Source organism: Amblyraja radiata, chromosome 1 (genome assembly GCF_010909765.2).
Source record: "Amblyraja radiata isolate CabotCenter1 chromosome 1, sAmbRad1.1.pri, whole genome shotgun sequence".
In the NCBI taxonomy this organism is placed as follows: Eukaryota; Metazoa; Chordata; class Chondrichthyes; order Rajiformes; family Rajidae; genus Amblyraja; species Amblyraja radiata.
The window spans coordinates 180,292,488-180,312,048 of record NC_045956.1 but is presented as its reverse complement, the minus strand read 5'-3'; the positions used below and the strand labels follow the sequence as shown (position 1 = coordinate 180,312,048).

The window sequence follows — 19,561 nt, the reverse complement described above, 5'->3', positions numbered from 1 at the left end:
CGCAGAACGTTGAGGAGCTTTGACATGTCTCCAACAACTCTAACCAGCCATGCACCATAGGAACATCCAGATGGACCACAGCTTGTTTTGGCAACACTCTGCCTAACACAACAAGAAATAGCAGAGTTGTGAACACAGTCCAGTCCATCACACAGTACAGCCATCTCCCATTGACTCCATCAGCCATTATCAGTGGTCATTCTCTCTTCTACCCTCGCCCCTCTGGTAGAAGATACAGAAGCTTGTACCACCAGATTCAGGAACAGTCTCCTTCCTTCAAATGCTGATGAATTCCCTACCTACCAATCTATTTTAAGCCCCATGCACTGTAGTTGCAACACTCTGCACTCCATTTCCTCTTTTGCACTGCTCATGGTGTAATATGCATGGTTTGATTTGCTTGGATAGCACACAAAACAAAGTCTTTCACTGTATCCCAGTACACATGACAATAATAAACCAATTTTAACACCAGATATTTACCTTGTTGTGTGGTTTCAAGAACATTGAATCCTTCACTCTTCCAAATCGAAAAGCAACACAAAGGATGTCAACTTCTGTATAGCCATCCTCAGGTAGATTGCTTATGTGAACTAAATGGTCATATATGGTGCACCCGTCCTATGTGAAGAGAACGAGGAGACCAAGGAAATAAAACAAGATAACAATCAAAAGATGAGTAACACTGTGCAGTCACAATACAGCTGGCGCCAGGAGCAGTTGGGGCTGTGAGCATTTGGTGCCTGCCTATTGAGGCATGTTTGCCTCCGACTAGCATCACAACGCAGTTCCAAAGCCTCGAGCAGCTTTCCGGCAATGCTTCAGGTAGATTCAAACGGTCACCAGTGGAAGACTTGGTTTGCAGAGGATATCACAGCCAATCCCCATCCCAGCATCACTATTCACCAGGAGCACCGAATCATAATCGGGTGCATAACTTGCACAATTTACTTCCCTGCTCACCTTCAGTCCCAATTGTTGTGTACTTTCTCACTCACACAACACAGGAAATCCATTTATAAATCTTTTACACTGACAAAGTAATGGAACACACATCTGAACAGCCAGTCCCTTCCCATTGATAACATTGAAAGCACAACACTTACATCTGCTTTAAACCCCGAATCTTCAATCATATCCTTGAATATAACCTCCTAGAAACAGAAGAGATAACTGTCCGTTAGTAGACTATATATAACTGTTATTAGAGGCTGATCAAATTGCACAGACGCAGCCCCAAGCTTAACAAAGTCTATCATATAGATATGTAGGGATATGGATCATGTGTTGGCAGATGAGATTAGTTTAACTTGGCATCATGTTCAGTATGGACATTGTGGGCTGAAGGGCCTGTTCCTGTGCTGTATTGTTCTATATTGAACATTGACTTCTCCAACTTCAGATAGCCCTTGCTATCCCTCTCTCTCTCCATCCCCTCCCCTCCCCTTCCCAGTTCTCCCACTAGTCTTACTGACTCCGCCTGCAATCCATCTTTGTCCCGCTCCCTCCCCTGACATCAGTCTGAAGAAGGGTCTCGATCTGAAACGCCACCCATTCCTTGTCTCCAGAGATGCTGCCTGTCCCGCTGAGTTACTCCAGTATTTTGTGTCTATCTGCGATTTAAACCAGCATCTGCAATTCTTTCTTACACACTGTACTGTTCTATGTCCTAAAGTAGCTTGCATGAGAATTACTTAGGTGATGCAAATACTTGATTCTTTTCCTTTTATATCCCCCCCTGAAAGTGGATCAAACTGGAGAGAGCAGCACAAATTGTATTTGTCCTTTATTTTACACCTGGTCCAGTTGCAAAGTTATGAGCTGCCAACTCAGTCAGACAACATGAAAACAGATCGTTCGGCCGACATGTCCCACCTGCCCGCGTTGGCTCAAATCCCTCTAAACCTGTCCTATCCATGTACTTGTCTAAATGTTTTTTAACTGACTATCAGCCTGCTGTGAACAACTGACCGACAGTTGTTTGGTCCCTTACCATGTCGCTTAGATCCATATACTGATGTAGTACTTCCATACTGATAGTATTTCCTTTCAGCTTGATTGTAGAAAGGCTGTAAAACTCCACCATTTTGGCCGCTGCTTTCATGCAAGTCATTTCCAGATATGCCTTAGGATAGAAACAAAGTGTTTTAGTGAGGGGAAATGTAACATAACAGAAAAAGTAACAGGAAACTCAATTTCTGCAAATTGTCCCCATATTTCTGCAATTAATTTCACAATCCATCTTCACGACTCCTCTTTGGAGACACAAGGAACTACAAATGTTGGAATCTTGGGCAAATATCAAAGTGCTGGAGGAATTCATCGGGTCAGGCAAATTTCCTCTGTGGAACAAAATGAACAGACCAGATTGTGGGTCGGGACCCTGCTTCAGTCTGTCACCTATCCATTTAGTCTGAAGAAGAGCGCCAATCCAAAACACCATTTGTCCAATTCCTGCCTGACCCGCTGAGCCCCACCAGCACCGTGTTTTGCTTATGAACCCCTTTATCATTTTAAACACTACGATTAGTTCATCCCTCAGCCTTCCAAACTCCTGGAATTCAAGGTTTCTGTAACTACAAAAGCATTCTGGAAAATGAGACTCTAATCCATCCAAAATTTAAATATCTTTTTCTGCATTGTGCATGTTGGCCTGTTTAAATTTGGATCTTCAGTGCCCATGTACCCAGCTTAGTAGTAAGATTTGGACATTCTTAAATTGTTACTGTACATGGCAAAGCTGGAGCATTGACATACTAAAACAATTATTTTGTGGACAATACTTATCTTCTTTAAGATCAACACAAAATGCTGTAATAACGGAGCAAGAGAGCAAGCATCTCTTGAGCGAAGGAACGGGTGACATTTTGGGTCGAGACCTTTCTTCAGACCCAAAACCTCATCCATTTCTTCTCTCCAGGGAAGCTGCCTGTCCCGCTGGGATACTCCAGCATTTTGTGTCTATCTTTGGTGTAAACCAGCATCTGCAGTTCCTTCCAACACATCAACCTGATGTACACAATCCCTGCCACAAAACAGTAACCCCTACATAACTGACAATGTAGAAAACCAAGAACTACAGATGCTGTAATCTTGAGCAATAAACAAAGTGCTGGAAGAACACTGCGGGTCAGTCAGCATCTGTGGAGGGAAATGGACAGATAACATTTCCGGTCAGGATCTTTCTTTAGTCTGATCAGAACCGAAAACGTCATCTGTCTATCCCCTCCACAGATGCTTCCTGACCAGCTGATATCTCCAGTGTTGTGTTTTCTGACAATCCAGACAGAATAACACATCACTTATTTATTAACAGATAGACACAAAAGGCTGGAGAATTCCACGGGACAGGCAGCATCTCTGGAGAGAAGGAATGGGTGACGTTACGAGTCGAGACCCTTGTTCAGACTCTAATCCGAAGAAGGGTCTCGACCTGAAACGTCAAAGACATATCAAAGCCTGTACATCAGCGAGACAAAGCATAGATTTGGTGACTGTTTTGCTGAACACTTACGCTCAGTCCGCCAAGGCCTACTCGATCTCCTGGATGCTAACCACTTTAACATTACTTATTCCCTTTCCCATACTGAACTTTCTATTATGGGCCTCTCCATTGCCAGAGTGAGGCTACACGCATATTGGAGGAACAGCACCCCATAGTTCGCTTGGGTAGCCTACAACCCAACGGGATGAATGTTGAATTCTCCAATTTTAGGCAACTTCTACAAACACCTCCCTCTCCCCCAGCTCCACCAAAAGACCATTAACCAGTTTCACAATTCACAACTGTGTATCTCTTTTGGGCTCACACTTGCCGTGAACCAACAAGGAAACCTCCTTGCCCGAGGTCATCTGTTACCAGCACTAATTAGTCCTGTTTTTGCTTCTCGCTTCTAGATTCTCACCACCCCCATCCCCACCATATCAATTTATGTCTATCTTCTGCCACAGAAGGCCGTAGAGGCAATGTCAGTGGATATATTTAAGGCAGAGATAGATAGATTCTTGATTAGTACAGGTGTCAGAGGTTATGGGGAGAGACAAGAGAATGGGGTTAGGAAGGAGAGATAGATCAGCCATGATTGAATGGGGGAGTAGGCTTGATGGGCCGAATGGCCTAATTCTACTCCTATTCCTTTTGACATGTTCATTTCTATGTTCAATGTATTTAAACCGGTCACGAGGGCAACACTCACCTGGTTTCGGGAGAATGTGATAACTACATTCAACACTGGTCCAAAGGGTTTTGCCAGCCTTTTCAGGTCATCCTCTGTGTATCCTTTAGCTGGAAGATTGCTAATTCGAATAACTCTACCTTTGTCATTGAGGGAAACAACCTGCAAAGCAAAAGTAATCCTTTGAAACCACAAGCTTTCAGAGGTATCATATATAAGTTAAGGCAATATACGGGTAAAATATTAATAGGTTATAGTTAAAAACCGCAAAATATTGAGGAACAAAGTATTTTGGTGCACAAATTCTAAAGATTCTTGTAAGTGGCAGCACTGGGAGATAGCATAGTGCAGAAGGCATGCTTGCCTTTATCAGCCGGGGCACAGAATAGGAGAGCAGGTTCCTCTTGCTCTCACTGGATCCCGAGGGGTAATTATTTCCATTCAGAGGGTGGTAGGTATATGAAACAAACTGCCAAATGAAGCAGTTGAGGCAGATACTATTACATTTCCAAGACATTTTGACAGGTACATGGATATGGGTCAGGCATGGGTTCGAATGAGACTAGCCTAGATGAGGCATCTTGGTCAGCATGGACCAGTTGTGCTGAAGGGCCTGGATCTGTGCTACATGACTATGGGATTATAATGGCGATCATGCTCTTTCAGATGTCAAAACAAGCTAAGAGAAAGGGGATTGCAGGTGGCACGAAAATTGGTTTCTCAATAGTAAGAATGGTGGTGTTGGGCTCCAGAATTATAGATCAGCTGGTAAGATGGGCTGGGCAATGGCAGATGCAGTTTAATCTTGGTGATGAATTTTAGTCATAAAGCACAGAACAAGGTCCTTCAGCCCAACTTGCATATGCCGACCAAGATGCTGACAATGGGGAATCAAAACTGAGGTTTAAGGTGCGAGGGGAAAGCTTTATTAGAATTCCCAGGAGCAACTTGTTCATGTAGCGGGTGGTGGGCATATGGAACAAGCTGCCATAGGAGGTAGTTGAGGCAGGTACATGAATAGGAAAGGTTTAGAGGGGATATGGAACAAACGCAGGCAAAGAGGACCAGCTTAGAGCCAACATTTTGAACGGCATGGAGGAGTAGAGCTGAAGAGCCTGTTTCCGTGCTGTATGATATATACACCTGGGGCTCCGGTGAAAATGTCAGCCAAATTTAAAATTGTTACAAAGAACTGCCAATTCCCTTGAAGAACAACCCACTTGTATTAAACAGCGAGGTTCCACGCATTAACTTCAACAAGGAACTCAAGAGGAACTCACCTCTGACCGAGTCTGTACTGTGACACTTTCATCCTCACTCGTCTCTGAAACAATAGATCAGTCAGTCAGCTACAGTTAACTAAACATGCAATGGTTACTGTCAACAAGTTTGCAATCCAACAGTGATAGCCTGATTTAAAACTATATAGTTGTTTATCTCAAACCCTCTTGGGATAATCAGCATAGGTTTCTGTTTCTGGTGAAGAGATTAATTCTCAACATGCACAAGAATATATGTTGAGGTTCAGAACCTGTACTGAGGTTGGGTTTAATCCAAAACATGCTTGTGCATTCTGTTAACCTTCCCATCGTGAATTGGGGAGCTGTGCTGTTAATTTTTCTGCCTTTAAGGCAGTCTCTAAAATCAGGAAATGTCATCCCTCCCTCTGCCCCCACTGTTCCTCCAGCAGTTTGTTTTTTGCTCCAGATTTAAGCATCTGGTTTCAAGACTTCCTACAAATCACTTCTTTGACCGAGCTTTCGAACATCTGACCTGATATCAGCTTTCGCTATTTGCTTTGATACCATTCTGTGAAATACCTTGACATACTTTGACTTAGAAATCATGAACAAATGCAGGTCATGACAAAAGCAAAGACAGGATAGAAGATTAACTTTTAACAGCATCAACGTCTATCATTTCCAATGCAGTTCTAACCTAAGTCAATTAAGTTCAAGTTTGCGGTTATTGTCACTTAACCAATTGAGGTACATTGAAATTTGAGTTTACAGCCATGCTAAGTGAAAAATAATACACACAGCTACATAAAATAAAATTTAACATAATGATCCACCACAGTGGAATCAACATTCCTCATTGTGATGAAAGGCAATAAAGTTCAGTCACCTTCCTCCTTAATGCTCATTAAACTCAGAAAATATTATTGCTCATTCGACCTTCATTTTTAATGTAGGGTAAGTTGGCAGTGGATGATGGATAGCACATATCCCAACTCTGAGCTGCAAATAAACTCACCTTTGGGCAAGTAAAATATTTAATTGTATAGGAAAGAACTGCAGATGCTGGTATAAATCAATGGTAGACACAAAATGCTGGAGAGAAGTGATGGGTAACGTTTTGGGTTGAGACCCTTCAGAGTCTCGACCCGAAACGTCACCCTTTTTTTCTCTCCAGAGATGCTGCCTGTCCCGCTGAGTTATTCCAGTATTTTGTGTCTACCTTAAAATATTTTATGAATCTTTCTCAGAACGTGAACTTACTTTCATCAGGGTGAGGGGTGTTGGCTTCTGTGGCTGCCTGAGGGTCAGCACTGGTGCCAGGAGCATTCTGCTCTTTCCTAGGCAGACCAAGGAGAAAGATAATGTGAGGCAATAACATATTGGAAGACAACAAGCATATAAAGCAGATCAAATTACATCATTTGCACCAGTGTCACCATCAAGCATCGAGAAGAGTCATATGCACTGGTTTGAACCAGAACAATGACATTCTTACTTATTGCAGCTTTATAGGAACATCAGATGCAACAACGTACAATAAATTATCAGTTATTCTCAGTAAGCTGGAAGATGATGGTGCAAAGACCAGAACAACCATGGTAGTGCAGTCAGCAGAGTTTTGGTGCTGAAGCAGGGTTGCGGTTAAGGTTTTGCAGGCAGTTCAACAACCTGATGGTTGCTGGGAAGAGGCTGATCATGAACCTACTGGTCACAGTTGAAAAATTGAAAATCCTGTAGCATACATGGGAGAGACCGAGTTTCCTGAGTTGAAACTGATTATGTTGTTGAACATAACCGAGCTGTAGTCGATGAACAACAACATGACATATGTGTTCCTATTGTTCAAATGGCCCAGCACAGATCTGAGAGCAAGCAAAATCACATCTGCGGCCCATCCTCTTGTGGGGGTAGGTAAATTGGAGTGGGTCCACATCATTACTGAGGCAGGAATTAATTTGTGTCATCACCAACCTCCTGAAGCAATCATAAAGAAAGCACATCAGCGCCTCTACTTCCTGAGAAGACTACGGAGAGTCGGCATGTCAAAGAGGACTCTCGAACTTCTACAGGTGCACAGTAGAGAGCATGCTGACTGGTTGCATCGTGGCTTGGCTCAGCAATCTGAGGGTCCAGGAGCGGAAAAGGATGCAGAAAGTTGTAACCACTGCCCAGTCCATCATCAGCTCTGACTTCCCCACCACCGAAGAGATCTAGTCAAGTCAAGTCACTTTATTTCTATGGCACATTTAAAAAACAACTCTCGTTGGCCAAGGTGCTTTACATTGGTGGAGGTACTGACGTTAAAAAGGCAGCCAACATCATCAAGGACCCACACCATCCTGGCCACGCACTCATCTCTCCACTACCATCGGATGATACAGGAGATACAGGAGCCTGAAATCTGTTACATCCCGGTTCAGGAACAGCTACTTCCCCACAGCCATCAGGCTATTAAACTCGCCAACAAACAGACTCTGAACTGTAACAGCTTATTGCACTTTATCTGCTTATTTATGTATATATTGAACTGAACTGTTCTGTATTTTTGTTTACAATACTCTGTTGTGCTGCAGCAAGCAAGAATTTCATTGTCTTATCTGGGACACATGACAATAAACTCTCTTGACTTGACTTGACCACAATGGACATGAGTGTCATTGGTCGGCAGCCAGAATCATACAACATGAAAACAGGCCCTTTAACCTGTCTGTGCCGTCCAAGTTGATTAACCAAGCCAGTCCTAATTGCCCACATTTGGTTCACATCCCTCTAAACCACATACCTGCCAAATGTCAGTTAAATGTTGTTATTAGACCTGCCTCAACTACTTCCACATGTTGCTCGTTCCAAATACACACCATCCTCTGTTAAAAAAAATGCCCATCAAGATCTTATTAAACCTTTCCTCCCTCACGTTACACTGGGTTCTCGTTGAATGGAGGTTACATAGCAATCTCTATTGTGACTTTGAATATTAAAAACGGCAGGTAATAATTATCATCACTGCTCCATAATATGGTGCAAAACCATAGGATTCTTGTTATCACCTCACTACAAAAGCTTACTCTGCTTTATGCATCAAAACACAATCTACTAGAGTATCTATAGAGTATCCATTACTCAGACACATTGAATATTAATTCTGCCTGGTGTTTGTTTTCCGGAAGGGTAATGCCGATATCCACCGACAAATCTGGGATTGATGCACAATCTATACCAGTCAGAAGGGTCTCGACCCGAAACGTCACCCATTCCTTCTCTCCAGAAATGCTGCCTGTCCCACTGAGTTACTCCAGCATTTTGTGTCTATCTTCACAATCTATACCTGTCAGGCTAAATTGTTCAAGATCTGCTCTTAGAAACATAGAAAATAGCTGCAGGAGTAGGCCATTCGGCCCTTCGAGCCTGCACCGCCATTCAATATGATCATGGCTGATCATCCAACTCAGTATCCTGTATCTGCCTTCTCTCCATACCCCCTGATCCCTTTAGCCACAAGGGCCACATCTATCTCCCTCTTAAATATAGCGCGTCAGATACTTACTGTACCGCAGTAGCAGCTTGGCTCGGTAACTGTTCTTTCTGATCCTATTTAAACAAAAAATAAACAACTTTTAGTATTTTTCAGTTTCATTTTGTCATCCTGCCATGCTAAAGACTGAATCAGCAAATAGTTCCCTACTAAAAGACTAACAGGGAGAGCACATCAAAGATAAATTATCTCAGCCAAAAATGGTTGCTTTTTGGTAAATAGCAATCAAATTCTCAGCCCCCACTGGAGACCCAGGAGAATTTGTTGAATCTGGAGTAAAATAAACTGCTGGAGGGACCTAGTGGGTCAAGCAGCACCTGGACGCAAAAGTCAACAGATTCTGCTTGACCTGTCCGGTTTGTCCAGCATTTTATTTTTTGTTCTCAGTCCCCATTGATTGTTTTTTCAGGTTTATTCCCCAGTGCAATGAACACCATTTCCAAGAGGATTCAAAGTTTCAGTTCAGTTCAGTCATGTGTTTAGGTACAGCAAAAAGCTTCTGAGTCCTAGACTCCCCCACCAGTGGAAACATCCCCTCTACATCCACTCCATCCAAGCCTTTCACTATTCTGTACGTTTCAATGAGGCCCCTCCCCTCATCATTCTAAACTGCAGTGCCGTCAAACGATCATCATAAATAAGTTAACCCACCCAATCCTGGGATCATTCTTGTAAACCTCCTCAGGACCCTCTCCAGGGCCAGTACACCCTTCCTCAAATATGGTGCCCAAAATTGCTCACAATATTCCAAATGTAGCCTGACCAGCGCCTTACAGTCCAACTGTTTTTGTATTCTAGCTCTCTTGAAATTAATGCTAGCATTTCGTTTGTTTTCTTCACAACTGCCATAGAAACACATGTTTTCCTCCACGTTCCAAAGATGTCTCAGCTGCCCTATTTGAGCAGAGTTCTGAAGATGCAAGTGGCCATCTAACTCAGGACTTGCCTCAACTTTCACACAGGCTCTATGGATACCAACACAAGGCCTGCTCTCACTCCCTCCTAGAGAAAAGCAACCAGCTCACCACCTACCAGTTTAGGAATTTCCTTCTTCTGTCCCAGTAACACCATGGTCACCTGCCGGCGATTGATCTCCGCTGGTGTGATGCTGTAGAACTCCACCACTGCCACTGCAGCCTCTTTATACACCATCTCCAGGAAAGCCTATTTTTGACCAAAAAAAGGACATTCAATAGACAATGGACAATAGGTGCAGGAGTAGGCCATTCGTCCCTTCGAGCCATCAACAACATAGCACAGGTCTTAGTACTTGGAAGCACTCAACTCCCACTAGTCCTTTCTTCTTAAATCATACAGTATGGAAACAGGCCCTTTGGTCCAACTTATCCATGACAAGCATGATGTCCCATCTAAGCCAGTCCCATTTGCTCACGTTTATCCCATCTCTCTCAAAACCTTTCCTATCCATGTACCTGTCCAAATGCCTTTTAAATGTTGTTATACTCATCTTCTATATTCCTCTTCACAATCTTTAAATCCACCAAATCCAAGCTTCAACCAACCTCCACCCAGGCCATTACACAGACAGACTTTCCATCGTGGACTATCTCTACATTTCACACTGCCTTAGGAAAGGACAATGTTTAAGGTAAGACCATAAGACCAAGTTAAGATGTACAATTAACAACTTTGAACTTGAAGGTTGGAAGTAGGTGCCTGAGACGAGGCAACACCTGTCTACTGCCCCGGTGTAATCTACTATTCTTACATGCTCGTACTTCAGTTTGATTGTGATTATGTATAATAAGATCTTTAACGTATAGTATGCAAAATGAATTTCACTGTATCTAGGTACATGTGACAACAAACCAACATCATCAAGCCCCTTTCCCATCAAAGTAATTCCTCCTTCTTCCCACTCCAGTCGGGCAGAAGATACAGAAGGTAGAAAGTGCACTCCACCACCCAGGTGCAGATTCTTCTCTGTTACCAGGCTTTTGAATGGTCCTTCCATAAGCTAGGCTATAATTCATTCTCCCACCTACATTATTGGGGACTTTTCATCTGAAGTGTTATGCTACAATGCTGAGAACTGTATTCTGCCCTTAGGTATTGTTCTCTTTTGTACTGGAATCTGGCTTGATTGTATTCATGCAGAGTGGTATCTGATTTGATTGGATAGTACTCAAACAAAAGCTTGTTACTGTATCCCACGGTGACAACAATAAACCAAAACCTGAGCACTTTATTGTTTAGAAGAATGAGGCTTTCCCACGTTGTAATGGCCTTTTCACAACTTAACATGATATATTTAGCACGAACAGAGAGAATGAGTAGTGTGGAACAAATATACTCTCTCTCAGAATAAGGAGGAGACATTTAAGAGTGAAATAACATAATAGCTCATCATTCAGAGGGTGGTTAAGCTTTGGAATTCTCTCTTCCAGAAAGCAGTGGAAGCTCAGACAACAAATTCATTCAAAGCAGAGATCCATAAATAATAGGATATCACAGGGGATTGTGCAGGAAAATGGCATTGGTTTGGTTTATTATTGTCACGTGTGACTGAAGAAGGGTCTCGACTCGAAACGTCACCTATTCCTTCTCTCCAGAGATGCTGCCTGACCCGCTGAGTCACTCCAGCATTTTGTGTCTAGAGATTAAATACTTTTTGCATCCTATCTGGGATAATCATACCACACGAGTACATCAAGCAGAGCAAATGAGAAAATAAACAAGCATGGAGTTCTGTGAGTATGTGGAATTCTCTGCCTCAGAGAGCGGTGGAGGCCGGTTCTCTGGAAACTTTCAAGAGAGAGCTAGATAGGGCTCTTGTAGATAGCGGAGTCAGGGGATATGGGGAGAAGGCAGGAATGGGGTACTGATTGGGGATGATCAGCCATGATCACATTGAATGGCGGTGCTGGCTCGAAGGGCCGAATGGTCTACTCCTGCACCTATTGTCTATTGTCCAATTCAGCATTAATCCCATTTTACTCTCCCCCATTCCCTTCAACTCCTCCCAGTTTCTACCACTCATCCATGTACTCAGGACAATTTACAATGGTCACTTATTTTACCAACTCGCATATAGTTTAATATGTGAGCCAGTGAGCACTGAAGTTACATTGCTATCTCTTCAACCGTTGGAACATCAGTTGTGAACCTGAAGAATGCATTGACACGTGCACCAAGGTACAGTGAAAAGCTTTGTTTGCGTGATATCTACAGATCAGATAATATTATACATAAATACAATCAAGCCAAGCTCAAGTACCAAAGGTGGAACAAAGAGAAAGTTAGCAGTGTGCAGAATATCATTCCTCGGCATTGTAGCATAACAGTTCCAGAGACAATTTCCAATTTCTGCAATGAGGCAGGCGAGGAAATCAGGACTGTGCTCAGTGCATGGAAGGACAGTTTAGAAATTTGATAACACCAGTCCTCAAGTCATAAGGTCACAAGTGATAGGAGTGCGAATAGGCCATTCGGCCCATCAAGCCTACTCCGCCATTCAATCATGGCTGATCTAACCCCATTCTCCTGCCTTCTCCCCATAACCCCTGACACCCGTACTAATCAAGAATCTATCTATCTCTGCCTTAAACATATCCATTGACTTGGCCTCCACGGCCATCTGTGGCAATGAATTCCAGATTCAACACCCTCTGGCTAAAGAAATTCCTTCTCATCTCTTTCCAAAAGGAATGTCTTTTAATTCTGAGGCTATGACCTCTAGTCCGAGAATCTCCCACCGTGGAAACATCCTCTCTACACAAAGTTAATTCCCCGTTTGTCAGGACTGCCATATGCTGAGAGAATGGAGCGGCTGAGCTAATATACTCTGAATATACTCTGAAATTTAGAAGGATGAGAGGAAAACCTATTGAAACATATAAGATTATTATGGGTTTGGACACGCTAGAGGCAGGAAACATGTTCCCGATGTTGGACGAGTTCAGAACCAGGGGCCACAGTTAAAGAATAAGGGGTAAGGCATTTAGAACGGAGATGAGGAAACACTTTTTCATACAGAGAGTTGTGAATTTGTGGAATTCTCTGCCACAGAAGGCAGTGGAGGCCAATTCACTGGATGAATTTAAAAGAGTTAGATAGAGCTCTAGGAGCTAGCAGAATCAAGGGATATGGGGAGAAGTTTGGGAGAGATCAGCCATGATCACATTGAATGGCGGTGCTGGCTCGAAAGGCCGAATGGTCTACTCCTGCACCTATTGTCTATTGTCACTCTATCCAAGCCGTTCATTATTTTGTACGTTTCAATGAGGTCCCCCCTCATTCCTCTGAACTACATCGAGTACAGGCCCAGTGCCGACAAACGCTCATCATATGTTAATCCACTCATTCCTCGGATCATTCTTGTAGTCCTCCTCTGGACCTTCTCCAGGGCCAGCACATCCTTCCTCATATATAGTGTCCAAAATTGCTCACAGTATTCCACATGCGGCCTGACCAGCGCCTTATGGAGCCTCAGCATCCCTGTTTTTGTATATAAGCCCACTCAAAATAAATGCTAGCATTACGTTTGCCTTCTTTACTAAACTTGCAGATTAACGTTTTGGGAATCCTACACCAACACTCCCAAGTCCCTTTGCCCCTCCAATTTCTGGATTCTCTCCCCATTTAGAAAATAGTCTACGCCTTTACTCCTACTACCAAAATGCATTACTCCACACTTTGCTACACTATATTCCATCTGCCACTTCTCTGCCCACTCTCCCAACTTGTCCAAGTCCTTCTGCAGAGTCCCTGCTTTCTCTACACTACCTGCCCCTCCACCTATTTTGATATCATCCGCAAACTTGGCCACAAAGCCTTCAATACCCTCGTCCACTTCATTGGCTATATTTAAGAGGGAGTTAGATGTGGCCCTTGTGGCTAAAGGGATCAGGGGGTATGGAGAGAAGGCAGGTACAGGATACTGAGTTGGATGATCAGCCATGATCATATTGAATGGCGGTGCAGGCTCGAAGGGCCGAATGGCCTACTCCTGCAACTATTTTCTATGTTAATATACAACGTGAAGAGTAGTGGCACCAGTACCAACCCTTGTGGAACTCCTTTAGTCACTGGCAGCCAAGCAGAAAAACCCCCCTTTACTGCGAAGCTTTATGTCTTCTGCCATTAAGCCAACCTGCTACCCATGCTCCGGTGGTAAGCACTTTCAAACTTCTGTATTTTCTGCCCGATGGAAACGTCAATGTGACTTTAACGTTCTTTTCTCAATTTCCGACGCAACTTTACCTCATTTTTGGAGCGCACCAACTTAATGCCAGTGAGTTTTCCGAAAGGCTGGGTCAGTTTTGAGATGTCTTCTTCAGTATAACCATCAAGTGGCAGGTCAGTGATGTGAACCACACGCCCACTCTTCCTCATTTCATTCATCTTTGGAAAACAACACAACAGTCAGCTCCAACGGAAATAACAGGAACACTGCCCTCCATTGCCAACCCATAGTCCCCAGCATGATCAGTTATCAGTTTCCGGACAGAGAGAGATAAGTTCATAAATCATAGGAGCAGAATTAGGCCAATCGGTCCATCAAGCCTACTAAGCCATTCAATCATGGCTGTTCTATCTCTCCCTCATAACCCCATTCTCCTGCCTTCCCCCCACAACTCCTGAGACCCGTACTAATAAAGAATATCTATTTTAAAAATATCCATTGACTTGGCCCCCACATGCGTCTGTGGCAATGAATTCCATTGATTCATCACCCTCTGTCCAGGAAATTCCTCATCTCCTCTCCAAAGGTATGTCCTTTTATTCAGAATAACGGATGTGTCGAGACCATATAGAAGCAACACTAGACAGTAATTACCAAGGGCTAGCCTCTACAATTCTGCAGTAAGTAAAGAGTTGCACTCACCTGCTGGGCATCAGCCTCCTGTTGAGCAGTAGCTTTCTCCGCCGCAGCAGCAGGACCTGCAGACACAACATGGATAGAGAATTGGTTGGCAGACAGGAAACAAAGAGTAGGAATAAACGGGTCCCTGTCAGAATGGCAGGCAGTGGCGAGTGGAGTGCCGCAAGGCTCGGTGCTGGGACCGCAACTATTTACAATACATATTAATGATTTAGGTGATGGGATTAAAAGTAACACTAGCAAAGTTGCAGTGGACACAAAAGCTGGGTGGCAGTGTGAACTGTGAACAGTATGCTAGGAGGTTGCAGGGTGACTTGGACAGGTTGAGTGAGTGGGCAGATGCAGTATAATGTTTATAAATGTGAGGTTATCCACTTTGGCGGCAAGAACAAGGAAGCAGATTATTAACTCAATGGTGTCAGATTAGGGAAAAGGGAAGTGCAACGAGACCTGGGTGTCCTTGTACACCAGTTACTGAAAGTAAACATGCACGTACAGCAGGCAGTGAAGAAAGCTAATGGCATGTTGACCTTCATAACGCGAGGATTTGAGTATAGGAGTAAAGAGGTCCTTCTGCAGTTGTACAGGGCTCTGGTGAGACCACATCTGGAGTAGTGTGTGCAGTTTTGGTCTCCTAATTTGAGGAAGGACATCCTTGCTATTGAGGCAGTGCAGCGTAGGTTTACCAGTTAACCCCCGGGATGGCAGGACTCATATGAGGAAAGATTGGAAAAACTGGGCTTGTATTCACTCGAATTTAGAAGAATGAGAGGGGATCTTATTGAAACGTATAAAATTATAAAAGTACTTGACAAGCTAAATGCAAAATAAAAGTACTTGTCAAGTTAAAAGTACTTGACAAGCTCCGGCACTGCATTCACTGTAAGGCAGCAACTCTACTGCTGCGCCACCGTGACCGCCCTGATTGTGGATGATCAGCCATGATCACAATGAATGACAGTGCTGGCTCGTAGGGCCAAATGGCCTCCTCCTGCACCTATTTTCTATGTTTCTATAACACAGTGAGTATCGACATGAACTGCTCATAACCATCAGCAAATGGCCAAACTAGAGTATGTCATCCCTACAGTTTGCTCTGTTTCCCTTTCCCCAGAAGCTGCTCGACCTAATATTTCCCTTTTATTTTTGATTCAGATTTCGTTTTTGTTGCAAAAAACATTAAACCCTTTATCATGTATCTGTACACTGTGGATAGCTCGATAGTAATCATGTATATTATTTCTGCTGACTGGATAGCACACAATAAAAGTTTTTCACTGTACCTCGGTACACATGACAATAATCTAAACTAGATTTCCTGACTTTTGTTTTTGATTTTCAGGATACAATAAAAGGTGTTGGCGTTTAGAGGGACCTGGATTTCCTTGTGGGATCATTGAAAATTAACATAATTAGAAAGGTGACAAGTATACTGGTCTTTATCATACCAGGAGAGACGCAAAGGTAAAGTTGGATTACTGACATTTTGCGGGGATTGGTGAAACTGGGCCGAGAATACAACCACACATCTGACCTAACTTACGGGGCTGCTTGTGACAGCAGCACAGAGGTATTAAGATCGATTCCCAGATGGTGAGTTGCCTTACCAAAAGGTACCTATGCACTCATGACCATTATAAATGAAACCAAACAATGTTACCTGGTTTAGGGGATATTAGCTACAGGGAGCAGTTAAACAGGCTTGGATTATTTTTCTGGAACGCTAGAGGTTGCGGGAGACCTGAAAGTATATAAAATCATGAGCGGCATAGATAGGGTAGACAGAACCTTTCTCACAGAATGGAAAAATCCAATACTAGATGTCAATAGCCTTAAGTTCATAAGTGATAGGAGCAGAATTAGGCCATTCGGCCCATTGTCTACTCCACCATTTAATCATGGCTGATTTACCTCTCCTCCGTAACCCCATTCTCCTGCCTTCTCCCCATAGAAACATAGAAATTAGGTGCAGGAGTAGGCCATTCGGCCCTTCATAACCTGACACCCGTACTAATCAAGAATCTATCTATCTCTGCCTTAAAAATATCCATTAACGACCGCCACAGCCTTCTGTGGCAATTAATTCCACAGATTCACCACCCTCTGACTAAAGGTGAGAGCGGCAAAGTTTAAAGGAGATGTGCAGGGCAAGTTTTTTTACACATAGCGTGGTGAATGCCTGGAATGTGCTGATTAGGGCAGATACGATATTGGCAATTCAGAGGCTTTTGGATAGGCATATGGATATGCAAGGAATGGAGGGGGATATGGATTATGTGCATGTGGATAAGAGCTGATCTTGGCATCATGTTCGGCAGACATTGCTGGCTGAAGTCTGTTCTTGTGCTGTACTGTTCTACGTTCTGTGAGACCAGAGAGAAGTATATGTATAAAGTATAAAGTCCATGAGAAAGAAGGTGAGTGACAGGGAAAGATAGTTTAAGAAGAGCGCCAAGACCTGGTCCTAGTCGCAGTCCTTACATGGAGCTTGGAGAAGTAGCAAGCAGGAGAAGTAGCAAGCAGGAGAAGAGACTATTGGCTTCAAAGTCTGTGAGAAAGAAGGTGAGTGACAGGGAAAGACAGTTTAAAAAGAGCTCCAAGACTCAGGTTCAGGTAATTTACTAATTAGCCCTAAAGTAGATAATTAGGTAAGAGATTAAAAAGAAGTGTAGCTGTAGCAGTGCGACCTTGGTGAGTAAAGAATAGAATATGTTTATTGTCATTGCACAAAACTGAGCAACGAAATTCCATTTGCTTCTCCTCCGTTAAAAGAAATACAACACGACAACCAATACACACATGTACAGTTAATAGTACAACGTGCGAGTCTTTGGCTCAAGAAGGCTACACTTGATTGAAATTTGTGATTTGTGACTTTTGCCCTGAAGAAATGGCAGACAAGATGGTGCAGTGTGTTTCCTGCAGGATGTGGGAAGTCAGGTACAGTGCTGGAAACCACACCTGCGGAAATTGTGTCCAGCTGCAGCTCCTGAATGAACGCGTTGGGGAATGGAGCAGCATTTGGATGACCTCAAGGCCACCCGGGAAAACGAGAATTTCCTGGACAGAACCTACAGTGAGGTTGTCACACCAGGAATACAAGAAGAGTGAAGGTGGGTGACTGTGAAAAAGAGGAGTAAACGTAGAGTGCAGGAGACTCCAGTGGCTGTACCAAATGAAAACGGGTACACCCTCTTGGAAGTGGGCGACACAAGATTGAGTGGTCGCCAGGGCTGTGATTCCAACCCTAGTGCTTTGGCTCAACGGGGAAGAGTGACGTCAGGCAGAGCCGTAGTGGTGTGAGACTCCATCGTCAGAGGTGTGGACAGGAGATTCTGCGGCAACAGGTGAGACTCCAGGATGGTGTGTTGCCTCCCTGGCGCCAGGGTCCAGGACGTCCCGGAGCGGCTGCATGGCATCCGCAAGAGTGAGGGGGAGCAGTCGGGGCAGGGATTCATATTTCTGGATCATTGGGATCTCTTCCGGGGCAGGAGGTTGAAAGAGTTAAATGAAGTAGTAAGTTACAAGATGGAGTCTGTTGTAGATTTAGAAGTCACAAAATGGATGCTTAACCTTTCCTCCAAACACTAGCAAGATTTTAGCACAAGAACACCAGATGTTTTGTCTTTCAATAAAAACACTAGCGAGATATCAGCACAAGAACACTAGATGTTTTGCCTTCTATTACAAAACACCAGGTGTCTTGTTTTGTAATAATAAACACTAGCGATATTTCAGCACAAGAACACTAGATGTTTTGCTCTTCTGATATAAACATTCAGAAAGATGTACAGACATTGAATCAACAAGATCAAAAAACAAGGCCATTTGAATCTGCAAAAATAAGAAATAGCTTCCGAGCAAAACCATATATGGGGAACTGAAGGAAATTCACATTAGACAGGAAATGGTGTTGGGTAGACTGATGGGGCTGAAGGCTGATAAATCCCGAGGACCTGATGGTCTGCATTCCTGAGTACTTAATGAAGTTAGAAATTGTAGACGCATTGGTGATCATTTTACAATGTTCTATAGCTTCAGGATCAGTTCCTGTAGATTGGAGGGTAGCTAATGTTATCCCACTTTTTAAGAGGGAAAACGGGGAATTATAGACCAGTTAGCCTGACATCGGTGGTGGGGAAGATGCTGGAGTCAATCATAAAACATTTGGATAGCAGTAGCAGGATCAGTCGGGTCAGCATGGATTTACCAAGAGGAAATCATGCTTGAATAATTTGGAATTTTTTGAGGATGTAACTAGGAAAATGGACAAGGGAGTCAGTAGATATAGTGGACCTGGACTTTCAGAAAGCATTTGATAAGGTCCCACATAGGAGATTAGTTGGCAAAATTAGAGCACATGGTATTTATTGCGGGTAGGGTGCTGACATGGATAGAAAATTGGTTGGCAGACAGGAAACAAGGAATCGGGATTAACGGGTCCTTTTCAGAATGGCAGGCAGTGACTAGTGGGGTATCACGAGGCCTCAGTGCTAGGACCGCAGCTATTTACAATATAGATTAATGATTTAGATTAAGGGATTAAAAGTAACATTAGCAAATTTGCAGATGACACAAAGATGGGTGGCAGTGTGAAGAGGATGCTATGAGGATGCAGGGTGACTTGGACAGGTTGGGTTAGTGGGCAGATGCAGTTTAATTTGGATAAGTGTGAAGTTATCCACTTTGGTGGCAAAAACAGGAAGGCAGATTATTATCTAAATGCAGTCAATGGAAAAAGGGAAAGTACAACGGGATCTGGGGGTCC

The 19,561-nt window shown here is 43.4% G+C and overlaps 1 protein-coding gene across 1 annotated transcript in view; it reads right to left on the bottom strand.

The window, feature by feature from the left end:
• znf638 (zinc finger protein 638) overlaps nucleotides 1-19,561 on the bottom strand; it is a 135,269-nt gene that overhangs the window by 50,016 nt on the left and 65,692 nt on the right. Inside the window, exons 7-16 of the mRNA XM_033035696.1 lie at nucleotides 14,797-14,852; nucleotides 14,172-14,312; nucleotides 9,981-10,112; nucleotides 8,961-9,004; nucleotides 6,677-6,753; nucleotides 5,456-5,499; nucleotides 4,197-4,337; nucleotides 1,994-2,125; nucleotides 1,107-1,154; nucleotides 484-621 (exon numbers count right to left, since the gene is read on the bottom strand). Of these exons, the coding sequence (XP_032891587.1) occupies nucleotides 484-621; nucleotides 1,107-1,154; nucleotides 1,994-2,125; nucleotides 4,197-4,337; nucleotides 5,456-5,499; nucleotides 6,677-6,753; nucleotides 8,961-9,004; nucleotides 9,981-10,112; nucleotides 14,172-14,312; nucleotides 14,797-14,852 (953 nt within the window). The remainder of the gene's footprint in view (nucleotides 1-483; nucleotides 622-1,106; nucleotides 1,155-1,993; nucleotides 2,126-4,196; nucleotides 4,338-5,455; nucleotides 5,500-6,676; nucleotides 6,754-8,960; nucleotides 9,005-9,980; nucleotides 10,113-14,171; nucleotides 14,313-14,796; nucleotides 14,853-19,561) is intronic.